This window comes from Achroia grisella, unplaced genomic scaffold (assembly GCF_030625045.1).
Source record: "Achroia grisella isolate CSIRO2021 unplaced genomic scaffold, CSIRO_AGI_Agris_v1 utg509, whole genome shotgun sequence".
Taxonomy (NCBI): domain Eukaryota; kingdom Metazoa; phylum Arthropoda; class Insecta; order Lepidoptera; family Pyralidae; genus Achroia; species Achroia grisella.
In genome coordinates, this window is record NW_026712902.1 from 2,055,702 (window position 1) to 2,083,274 (window position 27,573).

Here is a 27,573-nt window from a genome sequence, read left to right on the forward strand (position 1 = left end):
CAACGGTCTCCGAATGACTACGTGCGCGACAGCCCGAGTCTCGCCGATCGGGCTCGAGCGAAACATCTCTGTCCTTTTCAGATTCCTTGCCAAGGAAAGAGATAGATGTGGAGAGGACGTAAGGAAAGGAAAATAGGTATACAGGCGCAAACATCCCCCCCCACTTGAAGGATCCCTTCAAAAAAAAAAAAGAGCAAATGCAAAACAAACTAACTAAAATGTAGGATACTAACCAAACTAATAATATACTTAACAAGAGAACGGAGCTTAACTATATTTACTATTTACTGATTAGGAAGTGGACACAGACGAACTACTGGTCGTAGATACGAGCCAGATGAAGTTCGGACTCTAGCTATTCTAATAATGCCATCTTTCGCGGGAAAAATTTCTTCAATGATACCCAAAGGCCAATGAAGAGGAGGTGCGTTATCTATAATAATTATTACAACATTGCCCACTGCTATGGGATTCGACGGAGTATTCCATTTCTGACGCGTTGTCAATGTATGCAAATATGAACGTCTCCACCGAGACCAAAATGACTGCACTAATTTGGTAAGTAATGAATGACGTTGATTAAGATCAATTTCATTACCACCAAGAGTTGGTGCAGGCAAATATTTCAATGGTGTTGATGTCAAGAAATGAGCCGGCGTTCGGATGGATCCGATGTTAACGTGCGACACAATGGTCGACTATTCATTACTGCTTCCACTTGCGTGAGAACAGTGCTAAGCTCCTCAAAAGTGAGAATCTGATCTCCTACTACCTTATATAGGTGACTCTTCAGACTCTTGATATTAGATTCCCAGTTCCCACCGAAATGTGGGGCCGCTGGGGGATTAAGATGCCATTCAATGCGATTTTCAGCTAAGACGTGCGAAAATTCTGAATTAAAATATTTTGAAACTAAAAGTTTATGCAATTCATCTAAATATCCTCTAGCTCCTATAAAGTTCGTCCCGTTGTCCGAATACAAATGCGTTACTGGTCCGCGACGAGATAAGAAACGCTTAAACGCCAATAGAAAACAAGCTGCGCTTAAGTCAGAAGCCAACTCAATGTGAATAGCCCTAATGGTTAGACACACAAATAAACAAATATACGCTTTACGCGCACGTATGCCACGGCCACGGTGCGGTGTTACCTTTATTGGACCAGCAAAATCTGTACCGGTATGAATAAATGCTTTAACGGATGGCGTTACACGACAAGCGGGATGATTTGACATTTCGGGAAAAACTTGTTTAGGGCGCAATCTAAAGCAACGGTTACACTTATGAATTCGACTACGAATAATGTTACGGGCCGAAAATATCCAATAATTTTCTCTAAGAATTGACATCAACAAATCAGGGCCAGCGTGGCAGTGAATTTTGTGAAAGTAATCGATTAATAAATTCATTACATGACCGTTACGCGGTAGTACTATAGGGTGTTGTTTTTGATAACTCAAATCAGAGTTCTGAAGACGTCCACCAACAAGTACAATACCATTTTCTAAAAATGGTTTCAGTCTACGAAATGCGATACTACAATGTTTACCAGATTGCATAGCTTTAATTTCATGCGAAAAGTGAAACTTCTGCAATTGCCTAATTAATTTATACTCCGCGAAGCGTAAATCAAATGCGGTAATGTATTTGCGATGCGGGAGCAGTCTAACAAAACGACAAATATAAACAATACATCTTAACAATTTACACCACGACGAGAACTGATCTGCTAATTTTAACAAAATTAAACTAGGTTCGATTTCAGAAACTAATAATGCTTGCGTTTTTTCCTCGGGAGGATTCGATATACTAGTGGGATTGAACTCCGCTATCTTCCACTCGCTAGGGCTCGACGATAACCAGGGTGGACCATGGAACCACAACGGATGATCGATAATTTGTGCGGGTGTCAATCCGCGCGATAGACAGTCAGCAGGATTGTCTATACCCGAAACATGACGGAAACTATCTGGTGCTAAATAAGACTGCAACTGAGATACGCGATTGCCAACAAAAGTATCCCATCTATGGGGCGACGAATAAATCCAACAAAGTGTCACAGTTGAGTCAGAAAATGCGATAACATTGCTAATAGTGAGACGCTTACTACAAGTGTCACACACAATTCTAATGAGTTTTGCGAGTACTAATGCGGCGCACAGCTCTAGCCGTGCCAAAGATACCGTTTTGGTAGGCGAAACCCTAGATTTTGAACACATCAAGTGAACGCTATTAATTCCATTATTACTAACATGCAAATAAACTACTGCTCCGTATGCCTTTTCGCTGGCATCAGCAAAACCTACTACAGTAACGACGCTATCTCTCGTTATATCAACATGACGCGGAAAACTAATTTTATTTAATAAATGCAATTCACTACGGTACTGGCTCCATAGTTTTACTATCGATGCAGGCGGCGCGTCATCCCAATCACACTTCAATAACCATAATTGTTTCACAAGTAACTTTGCGTATAAAACCACAGGTCCCAAAAAACCCATTAGATCCCATAACCTAGCTACGCATGACAATATAGCGCGCTTAGTGCACTGCTCATTAGGCGGGTTTATTTGAATGCGAAATAAATCTGTGCGAGGCGACCAAGATAAACCTAAAACTTTATGGGTGTCAGTTTCATCAAACTCCTTAAGCGCCGCGAGTCTATGAGAAATAGGAATTGAGTTAAGAACTATTTGCGAATTACTTGTCCACTTAACTAAATCGAAACCAGCTGTTTTAAAAAATGCGATCATCTCAGTGGACAATTTTACCCCTTCTTCCTCTGAGTCGACTGAATGGACTACGTCGTCCATGTATAACCCTAATTCTAAAACATCCCTAGCATGCGGGAAGGAGTCTCCAACATCCTCAGCGAGCTGTTTAATTGTACGCAATGCGTGAAACGGACTAGATTTAGCACCAAAGCAAACACGATTAAATTGATAGGTAACAATGGGATCGGTGGGTGAAAAACGATACAATAGTCGTTGAAATTTACGGTCCTCTTCACGAACCTCTATGCACAAAACCATTTGTCGCACGTCTGCGGACAGTGCGACCGCGAGTAACCGAAAATTAATTATTATATCAAAAAGATTACCCTGTAAATTTTCGCCACAAAACAAAATATCATTTAATGAAATGGAACTAGTAGTTTTCGCGCTAGCGTCTAAAACAATTCTTAATTTAGTGGTCGTCTTATCCTCACGAACCACTCCATGATGCGGTATAACGTATGAAAGCGATTTATCTTCACACGCCGACGTAGGTGCGGGTGAGATGTACCCCTTATCTATATAATCGAGAATGACATCGTCATAAGCTAATTTAAATGCGGGTGAAGCAATTAATTTTCGTTCCAAACATAAAAATCGTTTTTTAGCCAACTGATAAGAATCGCCCAGTGTGGACGGATCCTTACAAAATGGTAAAGCCACAATATACCTACCACTGATCGGGTCGCGTTTTGCGTACTACTATAATATTTTTCGCACGCGTTATCTTCTGGACTTTTAATAGGAGGTACGTATATCTCCTCTAAATCCCAAAATCTTTTAATTAAATTGTCCAGAGAATTCGATACTATAGCACAACACGTCGTTACAGTGTTGTTACAAAAAAAGGCGCGGGTCCTACAACAATATATCCCAACGTGGTTTCCCAAGCATAGGGAGAACCTAACTGACCTTCAATTTTATTTGTAAGCAATAAATGATGAAACAATGATGCGCCCAATAACATGTCGATGTCACCTGGACAGCTATACGTGTCATCAGCCAATGGTAACACGTCAAAATCAGACAACTTGCACCTATCTACAGTCATATTAGGCAAACGTTCCGTAATCCTATCCACTACCAATGCATCTAACTCGTACGAAATATTCCAATTAAATCGGGAGTGTATTTTAATATTTACTAATGTGTCGACAGCCTTATTCGTACCGCCGATACCTTTTACTAATAAATTTGTCTTGCGTTTACATAAACCCAATTTTTCACATGTACTATTAGTAATAAAATTACTTTGCGAAGCGTTATCTAATAAACAGCGAACCAAACATTCCCTACCATAAACATCGTAAACAATAACTCGTGCGGTCGCCAACAAAATAGTATTGTGAGTGGTTTTGTTAACTAGTTGTGTACTGCATAACGCAATGTCCGGCCGTCGCGTTACTAGTATTCGCTATCTGTGAGTTATAATGTGATGCGCGCGGTGCATCAGTGAGACGCGGCGGCGCATACGGCGAGAGAGGCGCGGGCGGCGCGGGCGGCGCGGCAGGGGCGATGGCGCGGCGGCGGGCGCGGCGGGCGACCGGTCGCGGCCGTTTTGTGCATACGGCCTGCCGGTGTTACTAACGAAATGCAACATCGAATGATGTTTTCTATTACACACCTTACAATTAATACCAGAATTACAATTTGCTATTTTATGTTTACTACTCAAACAATTTAGACAGTAACTATGACCTCTAACAAATAAATATCGATCGTATGGGGACATATTACAAAAAGCGGCACATTTATGTGGCACTGACGAATTGCATAAAGAACAAAACTGTTTGACCATATTATTATTGTTTACATTCGCCCGTGTACACTGTGTTGTACTAGAATACGTGTGTGTCTGTTTAGTTATTCTGGGAACGACACGTTCGGACTTATTTTGATGTAATTTTACAAAAGGAGTTCTGTGCAATATTTTAATTTGTTCACGTAAAAATGTAACTAAGCTATCGAAACTGGGTATCACAGAACCGCGGTATTCCATATCGAACAAACGAACTATATCTGGGTCTAAACGTTTTAATGCGAGGTATAAAAATACAAATTCTTAAATTATCCAATTTTAGGTTTTTTAAGGCCGCAACAGATGATGCGAACTTATCAACGAATGATTCTAGACTTTCAGCGGTTGTACTAGACATAGGTTTTAAGTTAAAAATATTATCCAAATAAGTTGTTGCTTGAAACCGCAGATCTTCATATCTATTAACCAATGTCTCGTAAATAATACTTGTGTGTTAAGCTCTGCGCATAAGATAGCCTGCCCCGTGAGTTTACCTAACAGATAATGCAATTTTTCTAAATCAGTAAGTGAGTCGTTATTATGTACAGCTGACAAGAAAGTAGAATGAAATAAATTCCAAACTGTCACATCTCCTGAAAATTCAGGAATTTTGGTAATTTTGGTCTAGAACTCTTAATCGGCTCAGATGCTGATATATTAGGTTTAGAATCGTGTGACAGATTCAACTTTGTAATCTGTCTTTTTATATAACAATACAAATCTTCAAATGCCAGCCAAGCCTGATGGCTGGGCTGATGATTAGGTTTCAACCTTGTTTCTATAGCGTTTATAGATTCCAACGTACTTAAATAGTCGTTCCGTATAGAATCCAACGATTCAACTTTCGATAAAAACAATTCAATAGAAACATCGTCAACTAAATTTTTTGCAGAATTATAAATACTTTGAACCCGCTCGAAATAAGCTGACCTTCTTGAGATCAAATTGTTTAATTTAATTTCTAAGTCGGATAACGACATTTTGATATAATTACTATATACCTACTATTAAAATTAACAAATGCGTAACAAAATTCGAGATTGTTCTATCGTAATACAAGTAGTAGTTTTATAACTACACACAACTAATACGCGATAATTGAACTATTCATAAATGCATACGAAACAAACTGATGCGAAATGGAATAACTCGAAGTGATTTTATGATGGCTATAACGCGGTATGCGTGAAGTACCTACCTATTATGATTATTTGAATTATACTACTAATTGCGGGGTGCAGCAGAAAGAACCAAATGGCTATATAATATCCGGCCGAAGTGGCCAAAAAATGGTGTATAAAATGCGCAAATGGAAAGTGGAAAGTGGACTGTATATTTGATTTTTAGGATGAAAGGAGGCAAGGTACCTGGATTACTCGATGTCTTCCCGGAGGCCGGCCGTCCTCTCGTTCTTGTACGATGCTGCACCAGCACACTATGACACTTCACAACACACAAATATTGTCTATATGCAAAAATACACTAAATCAGTTTATATATTGTCCAAAATACTAATTTTAATGCGGATGAAAAAACTATGATAGCCACCGTTCAACGGTCTCCGAATGACTACGTGCGCGACAGCCCGAGTCTCGCCGATCGGGCTCGAGCGAAACATCTCTGTCCTTTTCAGATTCCTTGCCAAGGAAAGAGATAGATGTGGAGAGGACGTAAGGAAAGGAAAATAGGTATACAGGCGCAAACAGCTAGTATATACTACACATACATATATATATATCTCGACAATATATATAAAGTTAGTATTGTATATCTCCATTTGTATATTCGTTTGTCAATTTCGGCTTTGGTGACCGAAAAGAGATCACATTGGTTAGCGATTTGGGTTACCAATGTCGTGGAAGGATTTACCAGCCGTGTTTATTTCCAGATACGCCTATTTGCTACCTGAAACGTTATATTGATATGTGAAATTTGCAGATGACAGTACCTCTAGCTACATCATCTAGGATAATAGTCGTAATGGTGCAATATTTATTAAATATGAAAAACTGTTGGAAAGATCGAAAGCTTTGAAGCGATTGAATAGACAATATTTTAGTCTATAGTGAATAATTTTTTTCTGGATAAGCACCTACATCCCAGGTCTTGCCAACCCATTTACAATAAAAAATAATATAAAAAAAAAACAAATAATCTTGCAGAACCCGCAACCTTTGTAAGATCACAAAAGTCGTAAAATCTCATTGCATGTATTTCAAAATGAACTTCGCATTTAGAATAACAGTGTAATTACTGCAACTCGGGAGTAAAATTAGTACGAAGACTTAAAGTCCTTTGGGACTGTAGCGACAGCAAAAACGCATTATAACAGAACACGCTCGCCGTGTAAGTCGCAACAAAGTTCTGTAAACAAATGACGGGAGCGCGCACCGCTGAAAGTCGCGGGAACTTGCCCGGTGGCAGACTGCGGGCATTTAACCGACTTCAAATAAAGGAGAGTCTAACCTTTTTTTTTATATGTTTACTATATATGTTGTGCATTAATTTGATCTGTATCTTAAGTCGTAAGTGTTGCAATAGTATTTTTTTTATTTATTCGACAGTCTTTTTCTTATTCGATACGCTCTCGAGAGAACGGTCGTGATCATTATGTAGTGGTAATGACGGTAAGCCACAATTATTAGTTGAGACGTGATGAGCACATATTGTATAAAGACTTAAAGTCCTTTGGGACTGTAGCGACAGCAAAAACGCATTATAACAGAACACGCTCGCCGTGTAAGTCGCAACAAAGTTCTGTAAACAAATGACGGGAGCGCGCACCGCTGAAAGTCGCGGGAACTTGCCCGGTGGCAGACTGCGGGCATTTAACCGACTTCAAATAAAAGAACATTTAACAGTTTTTTATTTTTTTTATTGTTTGTATTGTGCATTAATTAGATCTGTATCTTAAGTCGTAAATGTCGTAATATTGTTTTTTTATTATTTGACGGACTTCTTCTTATTCGATACGCTGTCGACAGAACGATTTTGGTCATTATGTAGTGGTTATAACGGTAAGCCGCAATTATTAGTCGAGACCTGATGAGCACATTATTATATAGTATAAAAAAAGTTGTTGTCGCTGTCTGTCCCTATGTATGCTTAAATCTTTAGGAATAGAAATAGAAATAATCTTTATTCAAATAAACTTTTGAATAGTCAAGTTTTTTTATTCTACCACTTATTCGAAATGCAGACTCATCACAAGAAGAATAAGCAAGAAACTTGTGTGTTGCTCTATAAATAAATAAACTATGCAACGGATTTAGAAGCGTTTTTTTTAATAGATAGAGTGATTCAAGAGGAATGTTTATTCAATTATCACCCAATACCTCCTATACCACTGCTTTGTTTTGACTCTTCTAGGGATAAGTCCCTTTGCTCACAGTGTCTCTACATTATATTATTAATGTATTAACTGTGCAATAAAGAATATATGTAATAAAATATTCTCTACTAAATGCATACATTAAATATAGTGTGCGAGTCCTTTAATACGCCCCGTCAACATTACCCAGTTAATGTCACGCCGGGGTCTCACTGTCGCACTCCGCGCGTTATCACCGCCTGTAGCCGGGATGTCGATGTCTCTCCACGGACACTTTCCACTATAAAGTGCCACTGCCACTTAAAATGATATAATACTAGCACATGCTTCAGTGGTTTAGCGGTTTAGCATACCGCCATACGTTCGATAGTCGCGGATTTGAATCCTCGCAATGTGCACTTATTTTGGTTTTATGTATGAGTATGATTATTTGTTTTATCGGTTTGTGTGATTTCTATGTATAATTTACAGAAAAGTCTAAGTATATATATATTGTTATCTAGTACCCATAGTACAAGCTCCGCTTAGCTAGGGGCCAGATGGCGCTGTGTGACTTTTTTTATTTATTTATAATTCTTTTATTGCAGCAATATAAAAAGTATATACATAAAAGAAGATATAGAACAATATATTAAAGAAAGAAGAAAGTACAGAAGGAAGGAATTATTATGAGGAACATTAATCAGTTAATGTCACGCCGGGGTCTGACTGTCGCACTCCGCGCGTTATCACCGCCTGTAGCCAGGATGTCGATGTCTCTCCACGGACACTTTCCTCTTTAAAGTGCCACTTAAAATAATATATTACTAGAACATTCTTCGGTGGTCTTTCGGTTTAGCACACTGCTATTTTTTTTTTTCGTATATATAGTGTGAGTTATAATGAGATTATTATTACATTCTCACAAATTCGCGATTGTATCAGTCCTTATGGTTGATTGGTAGAGAATGCCGTTTAGTATTATAGCCCATAGGTACAATTATATATTATATTTAAGTTTAAATAAAGAAATATTCTCTACTAAATGCATACATTAAATATATAGTGTGCAAGTCCTTTAATACGCCCCGTCAACATTACCCAGTAAATGTCACGCCGGGGTCTCACTGTCGCACTCCGCGCGTTATCACCGCCTGTAGCCGTAATGTCGATGTCTCTCCATGGACACTTTCCACTTTAAAGTGCCACTGCCACTTAAAATGATATAATACTAGAACATTCTACATTGATTGTTTCTGTGGTCTAGTAGTTTGCACACCGCTATACTTCCTATGGTCGCGGATTCTATTTCTCGCACAGTGCACACATTTGTATTCATGAGTATGATTGTTTGTATCGGTTTGGGAGTTTTCTATATATAATATGTATGTATTTACAAAAAAAATCTAAGCATATATATCAGTTGCCTCATACCCATAACACAAGCTTCGCATAGCTTGGGACTAGATGGCGGTGTGTGCAATTTCAAAACAAATTAATTGCAAACTAGTGATCACTAGTATTTATCAATAAGTCTACAGGTATTGTGTATTATCTTATAAATAAGTCTACAGGTCGCTGGAAGATCTGTAACTACAGAAGACAGCATTCAAGAAGAAATGCTATTGTATTGAATAATAACAATTTACAATACAAAGAATCAATCGCGCTGGTAGTTCCAGGCAAATAGGAAAAACAAGAACTCTGAAATTCTGTACCAATAAAAATCAACTACAGAATCTGTAGTACGATCAAATTTGCTAGTTGCTTTGGTGTAAGCGACGAGATATTAACTAATTCAGTGCTGCATCTTGTAACTTACACCATATACAGTGGCTGTGAGCGATTAGTTTTCATAAAAAACAGTAAAAATATGCCCCATTTCAATTTAAAATTGTCTATCCACGTGCTTACGTCAAATGATTTGGTAGATATAGAAATAGAAATGATATTTACTAGCTGTGTCCGTAGTTTCAACAATAACATACATGGTACGTGGTAACAAACATTCATACATATATCTATTCATGTATACTCACAAACTTTCGCGTTAATAATATTAGTAAGATACAAATAAACTGAATATAAGTACTTATGAATAGACATATAATTTTTTTTTATTCTAACGCTCATTCGGAATGCTGACTCATCACAAGAGGAACGTGCAAGAAACTTGCGCGTTGCTCTGACAAACATATATTTTCGTAGTTACATATTTAAAAAAGAAACTGACAAATAACAAGTTTGACGAATTAAATAAATATAATAGTTATTTGAATAATGAAATTAACAACATTATTAAATTCAATTAACAAAATTACTAAAACGTATTTTGTTTATTGATTTTAATAATTAGACTCCGTTTTCTTACTTCATCGTATGCGTGCATTTGACGTACATGAAATAAGTGCTTTTTTCATGTACGTCAAATGATCAGAAAACGAAAGCTAATAAAAAATATCCACCATCAAAAGAAAATGATTCTTTATTCAACCGAATTTTGGAATGTTGTCTATAATATTAAAAACATAAATGTTGGTAATTTCATCAAGGTATAATAAGTTTATAATTTTTTGTCTGATTGTATGTTGTACACGTTATCTTCAGAAATGGCTTATCCGATTTGAATGCAGTTTTCAATAAGTAATATTTCTTATTCTTCGGTCGTTCACTCTTGGCAGAGTGGTCATGCCTTTCATGATGGTATATCATATGGTATGGTATCATTATGGTCCTTGGCTCCTTGCAATTTGCCTTCACCTGGTACGGTTTTTGGCTACACGAGAATATTGTACAATAGACTGTAATATTTAGTGCTTATTTAATTTCAAGCCGTTCACTAACAGCTAGCTGTTGCAGTTTGATCGCCGAATACATGACTTCCAAGCTATATCCGAACTCTATTCAATGATTCTCTTCTTCCATTTATTTGTTATCTCTTAATATGTCTTTCTCTTCCATTCATCTCCTTATTTCTTACCGTATCATCTTTCACGCTGTTGTTGATGTAATATGTTTTTCTATTCAATTCATCCCTGTTCGCAGTCATTTCGTTATATACTTCCTTTCTTACCATATCACCTTTCACACAGTTCATCCCTCTCTTTTTCTACCTCTGCCCTTATAATCATCCACATTATTATTAACACCTTCTTTAAAATATTATCTTCAATTCTACGTATTACATGTCCATACCATGACAGACGTTTACTCTTCAACCTCTCCGACACCAGCGCCACTTTCATACTTCCTCTGAAGTATTCTAAAAATGAATATATATCTGTTATTAATTTGACTTCTCTTAGAAACAGCATGGCGTCTGTTGTAACTGGTTAATGAAGAAATGTTTTATATTCTAATTTTGTATTTAAAATTTATAGTTCCTTTTGTAGATTCTTGTTTGTCACTTTCATTCATAATTTTCTGTAATATGTCAGTAGTCTATACTAATATGTATTTTTCTCCGTTTACCTAGTTTTTTTTCTTATTACTACATGAATAATCTACAACAGCATCGAATCTTCTAGAAAGCGGAATGTAACTTTAATGTAGTAGAGTTCAATTGAACGTAATGTCTAAAAACGAGTGAATATTATTCAGCCGCCTATGACTTAGACCATAGAAGAGTACTCACTTGAAGTAAATAAGATTTTCTATACAAAAGTCCCCCGGGATTCTTTCTCGAATTAATCTCTTAATGCCTTCCCTACCCTTTTCAGCAAAGGGATCATCTGGGAAGTAATTAATCTAGGATATTTTACGTTGCAAGCAATCTATTTAGGTATCAGTCGAATTTTGACGATTTTGATTTATGGTATAGTTGTTAATATATAGATTCATATTTATATATAAATTTCTCGTATCGTAGTGTTTGTTTCAAACTTCTCCGAAACGGCTTTACCGATTTTTATAAAATTTACATGGATATTCAGTAGGACTGAGGACTCGAGTGCAGTGATGGCTGGCTCATCCGTCATACTCGTGAAACGAGTGCTGCTTGTAGGGACTGGTCTGCTCTTATCACTACGACTGATTTAATCTTATTGCATATTTATATTTGACCCAAAAATTAGTGCTTGTTGGTAGTTTGTATTCACACGTTTCGACTTGTAAATGTAAACTTACAAGGATTATTTAAAAGAGCAACACACAAGTTTCTTGCTCGTTCTTCTTGTGATGAGACAGCTTTCCGAACGAGTGGTAGATAAAAAACAAATTGTTATGACTATTCAAAAGTGCTTAAATTAAGTTTATTTGAATAAATGATTTTCTATTCTATTCTATTCTACTGAGAATCGGATACTATTTATTTTTCATACCCCATAATAAAGGTAACCCACCCCTAAATAATTTAGTATGTATGTATTTACAAAATATATTTATTATTTATTATTAAGAAAATATATTTATGTCAGTTGCGTAGTATCCACAACACAGGCTCTGCTTACTGTGTTATTTGTTCAGGGTTATATACTATTGATTTATTACTAACTACTCGCCCCAGCTTCGCCCGGGTGTACATGTATTATACATATAAACCTTCCTCTTGAATCACTATATCTAATAAAAAGAAGCGCTACAAAATCCGTTGCTTAGTTGTAAAGATTTAAGCATACATAGAGACGGACAGACAGCGACAGCGACTTTGTTTTATACTATGTAATGATTGTATTGTTTTTGTTTTGCAATATCAAACAAATTAGGGATAACAAAATTTACTGTCCTGCCTGTCAACATTTAAAAAAGAATATGACAATTGTGTCAATTTCGAGCCCATTTAATCTGATAAAATTTTCATAATATTGCATTAAAAGTCGCTTACATAAATACAATGTATTGACAGGTTGAATTATTTTACATTTTATATAATTATGTTGTAAAAGTATAAAAAATGTAAGTAATAATAAAATATTGCGAATAAAATGGACACCCATAATAGAGTGATTTTTGAATGAACAAAAAATGCTTTCAGGCGACTGTAATTGTACAACAAATTTTCAAGACTTCATTATTATTGACCTTGCTGAAAATTGAAATTAGAACTTGAATATTTTCTTCTGTGAACAATACACACAGCCATCTAGTTCTAAGCTAAGCAGAACTTGTCTTATGGGTACTAGACAACTCTTACATACTTCAATTCATTTTTTGTAACATAATAATGATAATCTGAGAACAATTCACACAGTGCCATCTAGACCCAAATTAAGCTAGATAAAGATTATGTTATGGGTACTATACAACTGATACAAATACATACATAGATATTTTTTTTCGTAAATACATACATATATTATATATAGAAAACACCCAGGCCGACACAAACAATCATGAAACAACAATACTCATGAATTTGTGCCGTACGAGGAATCTAACCCATGACTATCGGAAGTAAAGCGGTGTGTTAAATCGCTAGACCACCGAGGTCAAAACATACATAGCTTACTTAGAAAACATTCAAAACTATACAGACTGGTGTACTGGAAAACTGTATTTTAAATTGAAAGCTAACATTTAGAAGTAAATAATAGGATATATGTAAAAGCATAATAATTTTGTTCTCAACTATTTTTCCATATCGATATTGGGGTGAAGAAGGAGCCTTCCCACGGACACTGAAGACATAGTAATGCGAGTCATCTCAATTAACATGAAGGGTTTTTCAATATACACTCATTCATCTAATCCATTCATATTTACAAATATATAGAATATAGAATAGAATAGAAAATCATTTATTCAAATAAACTTAATTTAAGCACTTTTGAATAGTCAACATTTTTTTAAATCTACCGCTTATTCGGAAAGCTGTCTCATCACAAGAAGAATAAGCAAGTAACTTGTATATATGTTTCTAATATTAGTAAGATATATACATTACTAATATTACAAATGCGAAAGTAACTCTGTTTATCTGTCTGTCTGTCTCGCTTTCACGCCAAAACTACTTAACCGATTTAAATAAAATTTAGTACACAGATAGTCTAAACCCTGAAAGGGGACATAGGCTATATTTTAATGTGAAAAAAGGATTGTAAGGGGTTGAAAAGGGAGATGCAATGTTATAAAGAAGAATCGTCATTTTAAAAGCTAAAAGCTTGAAACTTTTTTTTAGGAAAATATTTTTTTTAGAATATGATGTTATGTTATATATACATATATACTTATAATTAAAAATTCGATAGTTTTTATAGTCTTTTTATATGAATCATAATTTCCAGTTTAAATTTTCAGTTTCCTATCAAGTTATCAGTTTTTAAATGTTTGTTTGTGTGGTTACCCGGGGTTTCTTCGTACCCCTGCCTCGTCGTTTCCTGACCACTGCCATAGTTAGGACTAGCGGGGCCGTCAGAGACTGGGGGCCTTGGGGAGATATTGTCATAATCGCCACGCTTAGCATGCGGGTAGGTGATTGCAGTATGGTGGTAGTTCAGTAGTTTGCTGCCCGTCCTCCGGTCAAGAATCCTTTAGTCGCCTTCTACGACATCCATGAAGAGATGGAGTGGCGCTGTTCTCACGGCGACACTACACGCACCCTTTATATACCAACATTAAACCCAACAGCAATTCTCGAGAGGGAATATGAACATGATAATATAATTTGTGACGTCTATCATGCTGTTCATATTTCAGGCATGTTAATTTGTTTTACAATAAGGAAGAGTGTTCTAAATGAAGGTTGTGACCTCTTATCATGAATAACTTAACAATTTTTAAATTACATTGTGGTGGAGTATCCACCCTTTTGATTGGTGCTCATATATACCGCGTGATATGCGGTGCTTCCTGTGGAATACAGGCCACTTATTTGTTTATAACTATTTTATATGCTTTATATTTCGAATACCAAAATTATATTCTAAATTGTCACTACTATCTATTGTTCTTTTTCGGTTTCCCTTCCTGGCACTAGTTGTAGTGTTTCTTTATAATATTAATATATACAATATATATATATATCCTACAACTCCCTGGTTTCCTTTATCGCCCACACTTCCTACTGGTCGACAGTGTGATGCCGTCATCAATACGACGTTTGACGTCGACCAGTGGTAGTTGAGGATGGCGCCTGTGCTTTTGATCATTATACTGCTAACAGCATTGCTACTACTGTTTTAACAAGGCGACAGTTCCTACATACCGTCAGATACCCTGAGCTTGTTTACGGTTACATTCGTTACATACGTACATCACATAAAATACTTTTTACATTACAAAACACTCTTAACTACCATATATTGTGTACAATATATCTGATGAGAATGTGAACTATCTTACAAACCCTTTCGGCTCCTCTAAATAGCGTGATAAAAAACAATTTATCTTCTGGTAACTGTATTCCGTTAGAAGATTTATAATCGCAAGTTGAACACGGAAAAAAGTCTAAAACAGTGTGGTTGTGTACAGAAATCATATATATTAATAATATGTATGTATAATATCATTATGACTCTGATCTATAACACTGAAGAAATTCGAGAATATATAATGTATGAATAAATAATAATAATAATCTCAGAACAATTCACACAGTGCTTGCTTAGCTAGCTTAACTTGGGTCTAGAGCCCAAGTTAAGCTAGCTAAAGCTTGTGTTATCGGTACTTAATAACTGATACAAATACATAGATTTTTTTCTTAAATACATAGACATTATACATAGAAAACAATAATACTCATGAATACAAATGTTTGTGCCGTGCGAGGATTCGAACCCGCGACCATCGGATGTAAGGCGGTGTGCTAAATCACTAGATCACCGAGGCCGTCATCTTGTATAAAATTTTCGTGTCACAGTTTTCGTTCCCATACTCCTCCGAAACGGCTTGACCGATTCTCATGAAATTTTGTGAGCGTATTGAGTAGGTCTGACAATCTGCCAACATCTATTTTTTATCCCCCTAATTGTTAGGGGTAGTCCACCCCAATTTTTTTTTTTATTTTAAGGCAAAACAACGTTTGCCCGGTCAGCTAGTATTTATATAATTGGAACAATAATAATAAAAATAAATTTATTTATTTATTATTAGTATTTACAGAACATTTTTAACTATAGACACCTTACAAATATAACAATACCATCCACCAGTCCCGGTTTCGCAATGATTCAACATATATCTTTGAATTTTCTTCTTCTTTGCTTATTCTATACTATATCACACATGAATTATGCATATAAACCTTCCTTTTGAATAGCTGTCTATTACTGTAAACTGCATTAAAATCCATATCGTAATTTAAAATATATAAACGAACAGACAGCGGCCGCGCTTAGTTTTATACTGTGTAAAGAAGTTAAGAGAGTGGAATGGAACCTTATAGGCACATATAGTCGTAAACACAAATTCCTTAGATGTATAAGGAATTTGTGTACCTACGGTTACGACACAAATAGTTTACTAACAAACCACTTTTGTTATTAATGTGACTTATAACTCCATAACTTGAAAAAAAAACAATTATATTATTAAATAAAATAACATAAATTAATTACGTACACAATATACGGTACAACTAATTACAGTACTTGTAATGTTATGGTGACCTCCACATGGATCCTTCTGGAATCCACCGAGTTAAATTCCTGGTCGATTTGTCACGATGAGCCAATTGTTCTGACCTCATGCTCATCCTATCATCCTCCACTGGTGCTCCAGTCTATATCGTTAGCGTAGGCGCGTGCACTATTCCATTATCATCTATTAAAATAAAAAACATATCATTTACAATACTCATTGTTACATATCCTTATTCCTAAGTTATTTGAGTTGACTCTCCCGTGTTTTTTTGTTGAAACAATAATGTTAGGACGTGTTGGTTTAGGATGTGCCGACGTGTTTTTACAGGTCCAAATCTGCCGCGGACATCCGTTGAAAGTATCATTGCGGTGCAGATACTAGGTTATTCAATTTTATATATTTAACTTCAATGGAAAGAGTTAGCTTTGTTTGGATATAATGGAAAATATTCAGAAGTGTTTGTATTAATTGAGTCAAGGGTTATTTTTTAATTATAGAGAGCGAGCGCTCATCGGCTGAATCCCATTGTTTTATGGCGAGTGTGCACGACGTACCTCTTTATACCTACATATAGTACATAACCTATATGTTATTCTGATGGATAAGCTATATTACTGTAAAGTTTTATAAAAAACCGTGCAGTAGTTTTTGCGTGAAAGGGTAACAAACATCCAACAATACTCACAAACTTACGCGCATTTAAAATATTACCAGCTTTTACCCGCGGTTTCGTTCGTATAACTTCATTAATGTCTACATTTTATTTTTTCTATTAATATTATATTTAGCGATTCAAGAGGAAGGTTTATATGTATGATACATGCATATCTAAATATATATAACTCAAAGGTGACTGACATAGTGATCTATCAACGCACAGCCCAAACCAATGGTCTGATCGGGCTGAAATTTGGCATGTAGATAGATGTTATGACGTAGGCATCCGCTAAGAAAGGATTTTGATTAATTCTACCCCCAAGGGGATAAAATAAGGGATGAAATTTTGGCAATTTTAAACCGATCGGGCTGAGACTTTGCATGCATATAGCTACTATGACGTAGGCATCCCCTAAGAAAGGATTTTGATAAATTCAACCTCCATGGGGATAAAATAAGGGATGATGCAGGACGTAAATGTATTAGTTTGAACCTATCAGTACCTAATGGAACTAATAAATTAAGACGAACAAAATGATTTTTAGTTCTTTAGACTACTTTTATTTTAGAAAAGTAAAGTTAAATTCCACACGGACAAAGTCGCGGGAACAGTTAGTTCTTGTATAAAGTAGCAGAGGAATTGAAAGATTTGTAATGAATCCGTGTGAAACCGTGTCAGGTCGCTGGTATATTTTAAAAATGTTTTACATAAAAGGTTTAATATATTATAAAGGGTAACTAACAGTAAGTATAACTAAGGTTTAATAATGAACTCTTAAACGGTTATTATAAAACAACTTACTGTGTAAATCTACATAAATGGATTGTGTTGGCTTGTTCTTGAGAATCTTGTTACAAGTATATCTTCATTACACACACTACATAAGCATACACTTGTATGGTACATTATAAAGTCCGACGTTCATTTAGAAGTTCAATATTGGCGTACAACTTTTGCGAAAGGGTAACTTCCCTTATACCAAATTACTTTCTACCAAACATATGGAGACGCAACATATTATATGAAAATAAATAAAAGAGGCTGGCTTTAATGAAAAAATAAAACCCAATATTAATAACGTAAGATACAGTTTCTATCGAAAAGGTTACGTGGACTGAATGCGAGTTGTTGTATCTTATGGGGTGGTATTATGGAATAGTGATGTTCGATATTCGTATCGTTATTCTATGGTGTAATTTCGATTGATTAAAACCGATTTTTCTTTATAATAGACAAACATAATTTACATTATACACATTATCTATTTCGATCGATTTGGAACTGAAATCTTTTTATAATGGATATAAATAATCTACTTATTATTACACACATTATCATAACAGACTAATACGTTTGCAAACTGGATATTTTGTCCCGTATAGATGTATTGACAAACTTTCTACTTGAACTTTCAAAAAGATATACAATATTGTTTTCTTTATTCATCAAAATCTTTACTTTTTTAATAATTAATTTCTTTTAATTATTAAAAGAATAGTAATAAAATATTTAACAAACAAACAAAATAAATTAATAAAAATGATTTCTACATTACCTTTTTAGCTTTTTCAATAATTAAAATATTTTTTATAAAGCAATATTTATTAAATAATTATTCTTAATTCATTTATTTCTAACTCTCATTTACTATCACTTGTAATGGCGCTTCAAAAAGGTAAGCTAAAGTAATTTTTAAATAAATTTTTTTGTTAAGCTGTTGCAAATTAAAATTCACACCAAACTAAGCAACACATATTTCGAGTACTAGAAAACATCGCCTTATAAAATTTGAAAGCTCGAGATAAACACCAGAATAGTCCTGCCTGCCGTTATTGGATAAGTTGGTTTTTCGCCTGATTGGTGCAGAGACGGGTCACAATATATTGCTATTGTTGTACGGAATACTAATGACATATTATATGACTAAACACAGACATGTCCATTTAATCTCAGTAAGATTTCTCGACTGTTACACGCGCCGAAATTCTTAGAATCAAAACTATTTAGTAATATAGTAGCTGTTGCTTTATTCAACTTAATATGTGATGTGGAATGTGAGGTGAGTTTGAAACTTGTTTGGGTACCTATCTGTCCCCATATATCTCCCATTTATTGATGATTAATATTATTATTACTAATATTATAAATGTGAAAGTAACTGTATGGCTTTCACGCCGAAACTACTGAACCGATTTAAATGAAATTTAGTACACAGATAGTCTAGACCCTGACAAAGGATATAGGCTACTTTTACTTGCAAAACAAGAGTTGCAAGGGTTGAAAGGTTATATGGAAGTATCGTCATTTTACGCGGACCAAGTCGCGGGCGCAGCTAGTTATATATATGTTCATATAGTATGAAAGTGTCCGCAAAATACTAACTTCATGGCACCCCGTAATGGCAATGTCAATGTCAATGTAGGTTGGACTCCATTTTCCGCAATTGGCCTCTCATTCGGGCCGTTGTGCGTGTAGAGCCAGGCTACTAACGTAGCCAGCCAAGCTCCTCCCAGAAGCGCAGAAGTCTCCTGGTGTCTTCACAGGCTTCTCGAACCGACCTCACCGTTCCGAGGATTTGATTTCGTTGTGTGGTCACTGCTTCGCACTCCAGGATTACGTGAGCGGCCGTTTCCTCGGCTACAAAGCAGCCCCGGCATAGGGGACTGTCTGTGGCACCTATTGTGTACAAATGTCTGTTTAAGGGACAGTGGCCCGTCATTGTCCCTATCATTGTTTTTATGTTATGCCTGTCCAGATTTATTAGGCGTTTTGTCATTCGTTGATTTGTTCTGGGAATTGCCACTTTTGATTGTTTACAATCGGTGGTTTGTTGGAAGAATGGCATATACTGCATATTCTTCTTAAGTGTTCTTTTAATTGTAATTTTTCTTTCTGTCTAAATGATTAATTTGCTAAGCTGGAAATGTCACTACACATCCTATGTGGTTGATGTCCACTCATGCATAAACGAAATATCTCCTTTGGAAAGTATACACACTATCCTGAGGAGATAAAAACTATCACTCCTAATAATATCCTTCAAATATATCCTGACGTGTCTTAGATAGAAAACTTTTAGAGAGAGCACAATACATGTATGCAGAATTTGCAGGTTTGACAATAGCCCAAAACCCTTAGTAGAGGAGAACGGTAGCGTTAGTAATGTGAATAGAATAGAATAGAAAATCATTTATTCAAATTACATTGAAGCACTTTTGAATAGTCATTACATTTTTTTTTAATCTACCGCTCGTTCGGAAAGCTGTCTCATCGAAGCTGTCTCAAGAAGAACGAGCAAGAAACTTGCGTGTTGCTCTTTTAAAGTGTTTTAAAATGTGGATTGATGACCCCATCACTAGCAATGTACCATGTCAGGTTGACCTCCACGCAGTACGCCCTGGAAACGTGATACATCTTGGTGAATTTGTCATTTGTCACGATGGGCTAACTGACCTGACCTCATGCTCATCTTATCATCCTCCACTGGTGCCCTCCAGCGTAAACCGTTAGCGCAGGCGGGTTCACCATTTCATTATCATCATCATCATCATCATCATCATTGCTTTACCTTTATTTGTGGTCGGCGCAGTATGTCATTCTCTTCCACTAATCTCTATCGGCTGTCATGTCTGAGCATACTCTCCTTTTAGTAATATCATCTTTCAGACAATCCATCCAATTTTTTTTAAGGCGTTCCATCCATTATCATCCACTAAAAAAAACCCTAAAAAATACGAAGTCTGCGAGAATTAACTTCTCAACCCATATTCATATATCAGCTGCAATGAGATGAGCTATACTATACTTCAGATTTTTTTATACTACGATGGTGGTAATCAAGCATACGGCCTATCTGATGGTAAATGGTTACCGTAGCCTTTGAACGCCTGAAACACCAGGGGTATCACGTGCGCATTGCCCGACCCTAATGACACCTTAATATACCCTTCTTGAAAAACCCCATACTGTAGTCTCGTGGGAAAATAGTCTAGTAGATTATTTCTTCATGCCTTTGTAAGCTTGTCTTATCTGGCTTCCAAATGACCTCTTTGATTCAGAGATGAATAGATACAAATTCAAACAAAAAATATCTTTATTCATGTAGGTCTATAACAGACTCTTATAATATGTCAAATCTACCGTCAGTTCTGAATGATTTCGAGACGAGATGAACTGACAAGAAACTCAGTATACTTTTCATATAAATGTTATTCATATATTATTAAACATAATATATATATACGTATATAATTTGAAAAATACAGAAATGTATTTCGCTAAATAGCATACCTAGACATTGTTGCCTCGATTCGAGACCGTTCGATGCTTTTTAATCAGCCTTTTGAATATTTATTAGTTATTTGCGTGGAAAATATTTAAAGTATAATTATGTTTTTTGTGTATACGATTATTAAGTTTCGAAATATTGTGTTTATGTAGCAGTAATTGGATAAAGTGTTTTTTTTGTTAATAAGAAATAAACTGACATTCATATTATTCTATAGTCGTATATATACATATCTATACTAGCTGCCCCCGTGAAATCGTCCGCGTGGAATTTAACGTTATTGTTCTAAAATAAAAGTAGCCTAAGCTTCTCCTTATTACCTCACCCGCCAAAAATAGTCCCGTCAAAATCGGTCCAGATATTTCAGAGATTAGCCGGAACAAACAGACAGACAGACAAAAATTGTAAAAAAATTTATTTTGGTGTATGTTCCGTATTTATATTCATATGCATGTAGTAAAAAACTGTTATTTCAATATTACAAAGGGACACTCCAATTTTATTTATATGTATAGATATACACATATGATTATTCTTAAACGGCATAAGCGATTTTGATGAAATTTTATATCTAAGCTCGTTAGGTCTTAGAATTCATTGTTATTTATTTTATATTTCACTAAGTGAATAGGGAAAATAATTATAAGTAGTATAAAGTATATGTACTATGCCTGGCTATTCTGAAGTACTAGGACGTCATAACAACGATGTAAGCAACCCTTCAACCGAAACTCATAAAGCATCTGCTTGGCGACTGAAATAGGCGACACAGAGACCAAACGACTTTGTACAAAGTCGATAACTTACGGTCTATGTAACTTATAAATTACCCCTTTAATCACATACTAATAGAGTCTAATTAATTTTGTGTAGTGACATTAAATTACCTGCTAATTAGCAAATTCTGCTCCATTTTATTCAATTTGTATCGCTATTTATTCGTTCTTCATGTTTGTTGACGAGACATTTTGACGTTTGTTACTCAAGTGTTGTGGAATAAATTATATTAAATAATTAAATTTTATTATATATTTATTACTAGCTGTTGCTCGCGACTTCGTACGCGTGGTATTTAACTTTATTTTCTAAAATAAAAGTAGCCTAAGTTACTCCTTTTCACATCAGCTACCTGCCAATAAAAGTCCCGTCAAAACCGGTTCGACCATTTCAGATTAGCCGGAACAAACAGACAGCTATTGGACTTCGTCCGCGTGGAATTTAACTTTTTTTTTCTAAAATAAAAGAAGCCTAAGTTACTCCTTATGACGTCAGCTACCTGCCAATAAAAGCCCCGTCAAAACCGGTTCGACCATTTCAGATTAGCAAGAACAAACAGACAGAAAAAACGGTTATTTCAATATTACAAATAGACACTCCAATTGTATTTATATATATAGATTTAGTGACCCGTGCTGGCGTCGGCCGGTTGCCTAGCTTTGTGTATATATTAAGACTAACTATTCCTGTGGTTTCGGTTCCTTCCACGTGAAATTTATAGCCTATATGTTACTCTGATGTATTAGATACATTATGTATATACTATATTACTATAATGTTCCAACAAAATCCGTTCAGTAGGTTTTGCGTGACAGAGTAACAAACATCCATTCATACTTAAAGTCACTCTGCAATAACTTGCCTATTGGGGTAGAAGGGCTCATTAGTAAAGGGGACTAGTAGCCTAGTATAATTTGTTTGCTACCAATTTACCATGTTAGGTCGACCTCCACGTGGTCCACTTGGAAAACGATGTGGTTAATTACTAAGGTAATATTATTTATTTAATCTAGATAGACATAACCTCAAAATAATGATAGGGACAATAACGGGCCATTGTTCCTTAAACAAACACTTTTACAAAATTGATGCTACAGACAGTCCCCTTTGTCGGGGCTGTTTTGAAGCTGAAGAAACGGCGGCTCACGTAATCCTGGAGTGCACGGCAGTGACCCAACAACGAAAACAAATCCTCGGAACGGTGAGGTCGCTCCGTGAAGCCTGTGAAGACACCAGGAGACTTTCTGCGCTTTTGGGAGGAGCTTGGCTGGCTACTTTAGTAGTCTGGCTCTACACGCACAACGGCCCGAATGAGAGGCTAATTGCGGAGACTGGAGTCCAACATACATTTTACATTTTACAAGGTAATATTATTATTCTAATATTTACATTTGTTTTACTGTTGTTTACTGTTATATGCTTTGTGCAACAGAATACGTACATTTATTATATTTTTTATAATAACTAATGTTATAATAAAACATTCAGATAAATACTATAGCCATACGAATTGCGAGGGAAAAGAACCAGCCACTATCACTAAGAAAGCCAGTCAGTAAACCGACGTACCATTCAACTAATATCAGACCATACTCAATACTACAAATATTAGCATTGCGATGGAATTGAACTTGTGACAATCAGATAATATGTCAGTGACTAAACCGCTGTACCACAAAAACCGTCAAATATATAATAATTTATGAATACATAAAACGATATAAAAAAAGAAACTCAACATTCATTACACAACACATTAATTAAGTAAAGAACCCGCTAACATAAATATCTGTTAAGGAAAAAACACAAAAAAGTATAAGTACAGAAATGTGCAGATTTTCTCGTTTCCTTTGAAGAGACAAAAACTCTTGTCGCGTCCCGAGCTACGACGACGCCGCGTAACGAAGCGTGAGTGGTGCCACTCGACAAATGCAGAATGTAAGGCATGCAGCGTCTGTGGTCGACACACGGGAACATTCTAACGACGGCAGCGCCCATTTATAAAAACGCTGTGATATTAAACATCAGCCACTAATAAACTGAGTTGTATTTGAATTTTTGAAATTAGAATATTCAAAATGTGTATTCATGTAGGTCTATTACAGACTCTTATGATATGTCAAATCTACCGTCAGTTCGGAATGATTTCGAGATGAGAAGAACTGACAAGAAACTGAGCTTGTCTTCTTTTTTAATAAATGTTATGCATGTTTACAATAATAAAGATTAATTTTTAAATTCGAACTTAGGTGAATTGAGTGACCACTAGCATATGCTATTGCAAAAGTATATAGTCTAAACAGTGGTCACGACCCAAACAGACCAGTCAGAAAAGCAAATAAGGATTACGAAAGTAACTCTTATCCCGAACCGTGACGAAGGGTGAGTGGTGCTACTCAACAAATGCAGAATGTAAGAGGTGCAATGTATGTGGTCGATAAACGGGAGCCACGCACGTAAAAAAACGTTCTTACATCACAACGGCATAATGCCGTCTAGTGTTTCAGTTAAAATTCGAATAGTAAACAATGATGGCGAAAGTTAACTTTTATCATCCTGAGTTACCGCACGTAGAAAAATCGCAGTGAAATGTTAACAATAAATATGTTAATGTCACTCTAAGTTAAAAATGAAAATAAAACAAGTCAATGTATTTCAATGTTTGAAATAAAAAGGGCAAACAAGTAATAAACAGCTGATAAACATTTCAATACGAGAAACAGACAGTAGATTTATATGACTATCATTCTCATCATTGCTTACATCCTATTATTTGGGGTCGCCACAGTATGTTTCTTCCACTAATGCCTATCTGAACTTACTCTCCTTTGTAATTTTACTTAAGTGTATTATTTTATACCATTAACTTTATTACTACTAAAGTTAATATTTTTATGTAATTTCTAATTTATCTACAGCAACGTTTCGAAACGCAACCAATATCCGTATGTTTTGAACAAAGCATTTTACCATATCTTACAGCGGAGTGTTCCCTCGACAACGATAGCTTGTGGTGACTGACCTCCGTATCATTTTACTTGTATGTGATAAAAATAACTAAACTATCATACTTACTAAATATGATACAGTTGCCTTTATCACATATATTTAAACATTATATAGTAAAGTTAAAAAGTATTTTTGTCTGGAACTTGTAATCAGATTTGAAAACCTATTTGATAGCGAAATTTCTATAGACAAATTATACATTACATTATATGTTTATTTTATTTTATCCTATATATATTCACTTAATAATAATCATAAATACATACACACACATGAAAACACTACTTCATTGTCTAGTCTAAATTTCTATAATTGTAACCTAACTTCTGTACTGTCTTATCACCCATAAGCCGAGTATGGGGGCGGAATACTGTAATACGGGTTTTCTAGCACAAGTTCCGTTCCATTCTATTATATTACTACATTTGCAAGATGTTTAATGTTCAAAAAAATATTAATAGAATAGAATGTAATGGAATAAAAATAAATAAATAAAAATCTTTGTTAAGGCATTAATCTGTAGAAAAGTATTTCCAGAGATTAACACGTAGTAAGTGAGATTTGAAATCCTTTATTTATGTCACAGTGAAATTTCTTAGGATAATTATAAACTGAAATTAAACATCACGCTCTGACTCGAAGAGAGAAGAAAGACAAGGAATGCCAGGTAAAAACGAAATAACAGCTCGCACTGGTGAACAATTTTATTATTTTATCCCAGGACAATTCACACAGCACGATCTAGTCTCATCATAGATCATGGATCAACTGGGGAGTTGTTGATATGACTCCAACTCTTTCCTTAATCTGCTTCATGCCCGTCTTAGTCTTCCCCTTCCTCTGTTTCCTTCTAATTTTCCTTTGATAATATTATTCATAAGTTCGTCGTATCGTATCAAGTAACCCTACATTTTTTCCCACCTATTTCGATTATATTTATGATCTGTCTCTTTTCTTTACCTTTGCATTAATTTCTTATTTTATCTTTCCAGCTAATTCTCTCCATCCCTCTCAAACATCACATTTCAAAAGCTTCCAGTCCCTTTTCTTTTGAGTCAGTGTCCACGTCTCATAGGCTAATAAGGCTATACTCCATATGCATGTTTTAATAAGTCATTTCCGAGAGGACTTTGATATTTTAGCACTGGTATGTATATACATATATATATATATATCAATATATGATATAAATCATACGGAGAATCCAAAAATAAATTGATCCAACCAGTCGGATAAGCACCGCCAATTAATTCCAACTCGACTAATATAACTAATTCTGAACGTGGAACAACTTTTGATACATGCTAATCCTTTGGGAACAAACCTACAATTTAATTTGTTAGAACCGTTCCAAATCTAACCGACTAATGTGGTACCTTGAAAATATGCAATTAACCCGTCAAAACCGTTTATGAGGGTGAGATGTGTGGCGTAAAATTAAACCCTTGCCTGTTAACTGCCACTGAATTTGGGAATCTTGGTTTGCAAATTATGGCAACCTAATAAATGTGTAGATAACTACAATTCTGTATCGGTTAATACATCGTTGACAAACATCTGTAATGTCTTAACATCTATTATACAGGGTGGCCCAGAAGTCACTTTACATTTTGAAAATTAAATAACTTTATTTCTTTTTGATGTCGAACATTAAAATGGCGCATATACGATCTTTGCGTTGCAACAATTGACCATCCATTTTCAAAGTAAAATTCAATCATCTTCACTCGTTGTTCTGTTGTAAACTTATCCATGATAAACATTTCCAGGGATTATATTTTTTAATTCTGAAAAGAGAAAAGAAATATATTGATAGAAAAAAAGTTATTTAATTTTCAAAATGTAAAGTGACTTCTGGGCCACCCTGTAAATAATTGATAACTTGTTTAATAATAATAATAATAAGCCCAGGACAAATTCACATATCTAGCGATATGTGAATTGTCCAGACCCAAGCTAAGCAGAGCTTGTGTTATGGGTAATAGACAAGTGACGTAAATACTTAATATTTTTTACATTTTTTTTTGTACAATACATAACACCATTATATAATTGTTTTATCATCTATACAAAAAATACACTCTTATGTAATACTTACACCAAACTAAAAATAAATCCGAGCGAATGTATATATATGATCAGTCTGTATTTAAGTTTCCATTAGAACCTATTAAAAAGTTATTTGTGTAGAATAATTAAATAATAATATAAACATAATAATAGAGGATATATACGATTTCTTTGATACAATTCTTGCCCTGATAATATAAAATTCTAAAAGTAAAAATCATAATCCTAAGTCCTAAAAGTAAAAATATACATTTTAAAGAATGCGCATAAAACAAATAAAATTTATAAATTTGCAGATTCACCGTCTCATATTTCTTTGGTCTTTTATTATGGTACTCGTACGAAGTTGGGGCACAGTCACCAATCAATA

At 35.1% G+C, this 27,573-nt stretch overlaps 1 protein-coding gene across 1 annotated transcript; it reads right to left on the bottom strand.

Annotated features, from left to right (window-relative positions):
* Window positions 1-640: 640 nt before the first annotated feature.
* LOC131846272 (uncharacterized) lies at window positions 641-3,827 on the bottom strand. Its single transcript, XM_059195533.1, has 3 exons — window positions 3,689-3,827; window positions 1,708-3,294; window positions 641-837 (listed from the first exon to the last, which is right to left on the bottom strand). Exons 1-3 carry the CDS (start codon window positions 3,825-3,827, stop codon window positions 641-643), a joined length of 1,923 nt encoding a protein of 640 aa, XP_059051516.1.
* Between the last annotated feature and the right edge of the window lie 23,746 nt (window positions 3,828-27,573).